This window comes from Dacryopinax primogenitus (genome assembly GCF_000292625.1).
Source record: "Dacryopinax primogenitus strain DJM-731 SS1 chromosome Unknown DACRYscaffold_15, whole genome shotgun sequence".
In the NCBI taxonomy this organism is placed as follows: domain Eukaryota; kingdom Fungi; phylum Basidiomycota; class Dacrymycetes; order Dacrymycetales; family Dacrymycetaceae; genus Dacryopinax; species Dacryopinax primogenitus.
In genome coordinates this window covers 333,404-337,155 of record NW_024467212.1, presented here as the reverse complement: position 1 = coordinate 337,155, position 3,752 = coordinate 333,404, and the positions used below count along the sequence as shown (strand labels likewise).

The 3,752-nt window shown below is 48.7% G+C and overlaps 1 protein-coding gene across 1 annotated transcript in view; it reads left to right on the top strand.

Annotated features, from left to right (window-relative positions):
- The first annotated feature begins 1,283 nt into the window (after positions 1-1,283).
- The window catches only part of DACRYDRAFT_23666 (cytochrome P450), a 4,270-nt gene continuing 1,801 nt past the window's right edge, over positions 1,284-3,752 (top strand). Inside the window, exons 1-10 of the mRNA XM_040773334.1 lie at positions 1,284-1,804; positions 1,864-1,961; positions 2,012-2,123; positions 2,170-2,193; positions 2,246-2,343; positions 2,396-2,504; positions 2,555-2,609; positions 2,658-2,908; positions 2,963-3,055; positions 3,111-3,621. Of these exons, the coding sequence (XP_040626467.1) occupies positions 1,678-1,804; positions 1,864-1,961; positions 2,012-2,123; positions 2,170-2,193; positions 2,246-2,343; positions 2,396-2,504; positions 2,555-2,609; positions 2,658-2,908; positions 2,963-3,055; positions 3,111-3,621 (1,478 nt within the window). The 5' untranslated portion in view covers positions 1,284-1,677. The remainder of the gene's footprint in view (positions 1,805-1,863; positions 1,962-2,011; positions 2,124-2,169; positions 2,194-2,245; positions 2,344-2,395; positions 2,505-2,554; positions 2,610-2,657; positions 2,909-2,962; positions 3,056-3,110; positions 3,622-3,752) is intronic.

Here is a 3,752-nt window from a genome sequence, read left to right as displayed (position 1 = left end):
AGGGTGGTCAATAGTAACAGTGTTGCTATGATGTTGGTCCCCATGGTAATGGCTGTCATGCAACTGAATAATTTCAGCACCAAAGTCCCAGAATGTCATTGGACCTTCCTCCATCTGGACCAGCCCAAAGCCTGTTGCATTGAACTCATCAACAAAGACATTGTGAGGACTTAGAAAGGCATGCTGCATGCTAGCAGCAGGGTCTTCGAGAACATGGGGTGGATAAAGGAAGTTGAGTACAGCATCCAAGGAACTTGTTGAATGTAACAGTAACCTGGCTAGTTTTGGAGGGTGATCAAAGGCAGGTTTGACATCACTGTGCAACATCTTCCAGGATGCATTCAGGAAGTGGAGTCCAGCAGATATCAGGGCATGAAAAACTGGGACTGAAGGTGTCGCGACGTGCAGTTCATCTAGAAAGATCATTTTAAAGAAACTTTTCAGGGTGCATCAGCTGTAGTCAGTGTCGAAGCAAGAAGTTGGAGAAGACTATGATCTCATATTGACGGAAGTTCAACAGGCAAAGATGATTCATTGCTGGGAATAAAAATGAACACCGCACCACAAATGACAGGTCATGTGAATAGCTGCTGCCCCATCTCCAGCTTCAAGCACTTCAGGTCAGTAGAAAGGATGGCCCTATGTTCTCTAATAGGCCACTTCTAAGTGATGGATCCACGATCATGATACACAGATGCATGTGCCATACACCACCAAATTGTGGTTGGACCTTAAATGCCAATCCAAAGCCATCTTTATCATTGAGGCCCACATAGAGTACATGCTATCTAGTGAGATTTCTGGTTCTTCTCAAGATAGCTTCAGTGATGATGTGTAGATGTTGCATTTTATGTAAGCAGCAGAACATCCAGATTATAGTGGCACGCTTGGATTTTGCATCCATCCTGGAGATGCAGAGTGAGGTTGTCAAATAGGTTGGATATTGGTTCAGTTTCAGTGCATACACATGCTCAACAAATGGCGCAATTTGAGGAGACTTCCAGAAGCACAGTGTTCCAGGTCTTTGTAGGCTTTAATTCGACGTGAAAATACCTCCGGTTCGGAAGTAAAAAAAGTCACATGTACGGTCAGCACATCTTTTTGTCACCATCCTTTCCTCTCTCGGTATATACAAGTCTGTTAACGTCAGTAACCTGACCAAGGTCCCAGGACTGCGCGGAGCGCCCTTCTATTTGCTAGTATTGGGTCGAAACAGGTGAAGAAGCACCTTTTTGCGTCCGCTCAGCCAATCACAGGTTTCAAATCGTGCTTCTCGGCTCAAACGTCAAGAAAGGTTGGGTTAAACCTCCTTTCTTCACCCAAGAAAGAGAGGCGCAAAACGCAGTGATTGGTCTGCTATCCATTCCGCTCGCCGATGCGATCGTTACACCACTTCGGCCCAATTGCATTGGGTTGTAGTCAGCATCTACTAATTTGTATATGCTGGTCGGTTGACGGCTTGAACACGTTTGCCAATTTAACTGCCAAGACGGTCACGCTCTCTCGACTTCAATGCCATTACAGGGCTCGACATGAAACAGGATGATAGCAGCGCGCTCCAGTGTTATACATGCAAAATTCCTTCCTGCCCTTGCTCTGCGGCGCCAAATTCTACATATACGGATATGTGCGATTGGTCTTTGGAGGCGGGCAATCCCAATATTGTCCCTGCTCACCATGTCGATCTCTTTGTTTCTGTTCGTTCTTAGCGTCCTGCTTGTCTTCCTCGGATGGCGTCTCAATCTCTCACGATTCCGACTTCCGTCGTACCTTCGCGGGCCGCCTCCCGAATCTTGGCTTCTTGGTACGCATATCCCCTTTGCATGGGACAGCCAGAGCTCTAATCAGTTCGTTTTCCACTAGGTAACCAAGGACAGGTCGTCAAATTTGAGGCTGGAGTCGCGAACCGAAAATGGCGCGAGCAATATGGCTATGTGTATCGGTTTCATGGCTGCTTCGGAGTGTGCCGGTTGCTGTCACCACTCTGAACATCACAGCTGATAGTGTACAGATCGAATACTTGATGTTGAATGATGCGAATGCTATCCAGCATGTATTGCGTGGTCAGACAACTTCATGGGGATTAGACGACTCGCTACGCCAGTTCCTGAGACTCGTCACCGGTATGTGTTCTTCATGGAACATGAATGTAGCTCATTGCTCCCGCAGGAGAGGGTATTGTTTACGCTGATGGTTCGTCGTTCTCCACCGTTTAAGTTTGTGCGCTCGATTTACGTGTTTCTAGGTGCTGATCACGCACGGCAAAGGCGTCTCCTATCACCCGCTTTCAATCCTGTGTTCATCAAGAGCCTTGCGCCTACCTTTGCCAGCTGTGCGTCTCGAGTGAGACTTTTACACTTGAATTGACACCTTGGAATTGTTGACGCAATGATAGCTGGTGAAAGAGTGGAATCGCCGGTTAGATGCGGAAGGCATCGATGGGAACTGGGATGTCAACGCGTATCACTGGTTGGAGTTGCTCACGATGGAGTCTATCGGTGCTAGTACGTCTTATTTCCGAACACCGCATACATATCAACCACAACTCCTTCAGCTTTATTTGGCCTCAGATTCGGTGCTTTGGAAGGAGAAGAACACGAACTGATGAAGTAGGCTCAAAGGGATGTTTTCGGAAACACGATTAACGACGTTGACAGGGCATATAGCGGGCTAATGGCAGACACCTTTTCTCAGCCGACTACTGTAGGAATCCTCCTCCAGAATATCATCCTGCACATCCCGCCCTGGATCATCCATCACGCCGAGAATTTGCCACTCTCTGCGATGCGCCAACTTCGAGCGGCAAAGACAACATGTCATCAATTTGCCCATGACCTTATTGCGCAGAAGAGGAAGGAGATCAAGGCAGACCCTACGAAGAAGGATCGGGATTTGTTGACTATTCTTGGTGAGCCAGTTGTAATCGAGAACATGGCCATCGCCCTGATCTGCACTCTCCCAGTAAAGGCTGGGGAGAAGAACGAGAAAGAGGCCATTGAGCCTATGTCGGATGAGCTGATCTACAATCAATTAACAACGCTGTTCTTTGCTGGATGTAAGTCACCATCACGTTGCCATCCCGCCCATGCCCATGATTGAGCGCGAGACAGATGAGACCGCCACGAACACCGTCTCCTTCGCTCTTTGTGAACTCGCTCAGAGGCCAGCTATCCAGGAACGTCTGTATGCTGAGGTTTCTTCCGTCCTCGGTACCGCGGCGGATGATGAGCTTGCCGAAGGCTTCGACGCGAATAACCTAGACAATATGCCCTATCTAGAGGCCGTCATGAATGAAACGCTGCGTATGCACCCGGCTGCCAATCACACGATGCGCGCTGCAACGATCGATAACAGCATCCCGCTCTCTAAACCGATCGACGCAGAAGATGGTCAACATGTCCATTGGATTCCCGTCCATGCTGGGCAGCGCGTGATCTTGAACTTCGACGGGTTCAACAGATCCGAGATCGTCTGGGGTACGGATGCGAATGTGTTCCGTCCCGAGCGCTGGCTGGAGAACGTCATGTCGAAGGTTGCGCCTGAAGATCAGTGCGGCGGGCCATATGTTAACCTGGCTAATTTTGGAGGGGGACCGAAGGCGTGTATTGCTTGGCGTTTTGCGTAGGTGTGATTATCACGTGACGGTTTCGAGATCTAAACAGTTCGCAGGATCATCGAAATGGAAATCTTCATTGCCATGATAATACGACAGTTTGAAGTCAGGATCTCCAATCCTGACTATGAGATGTGGA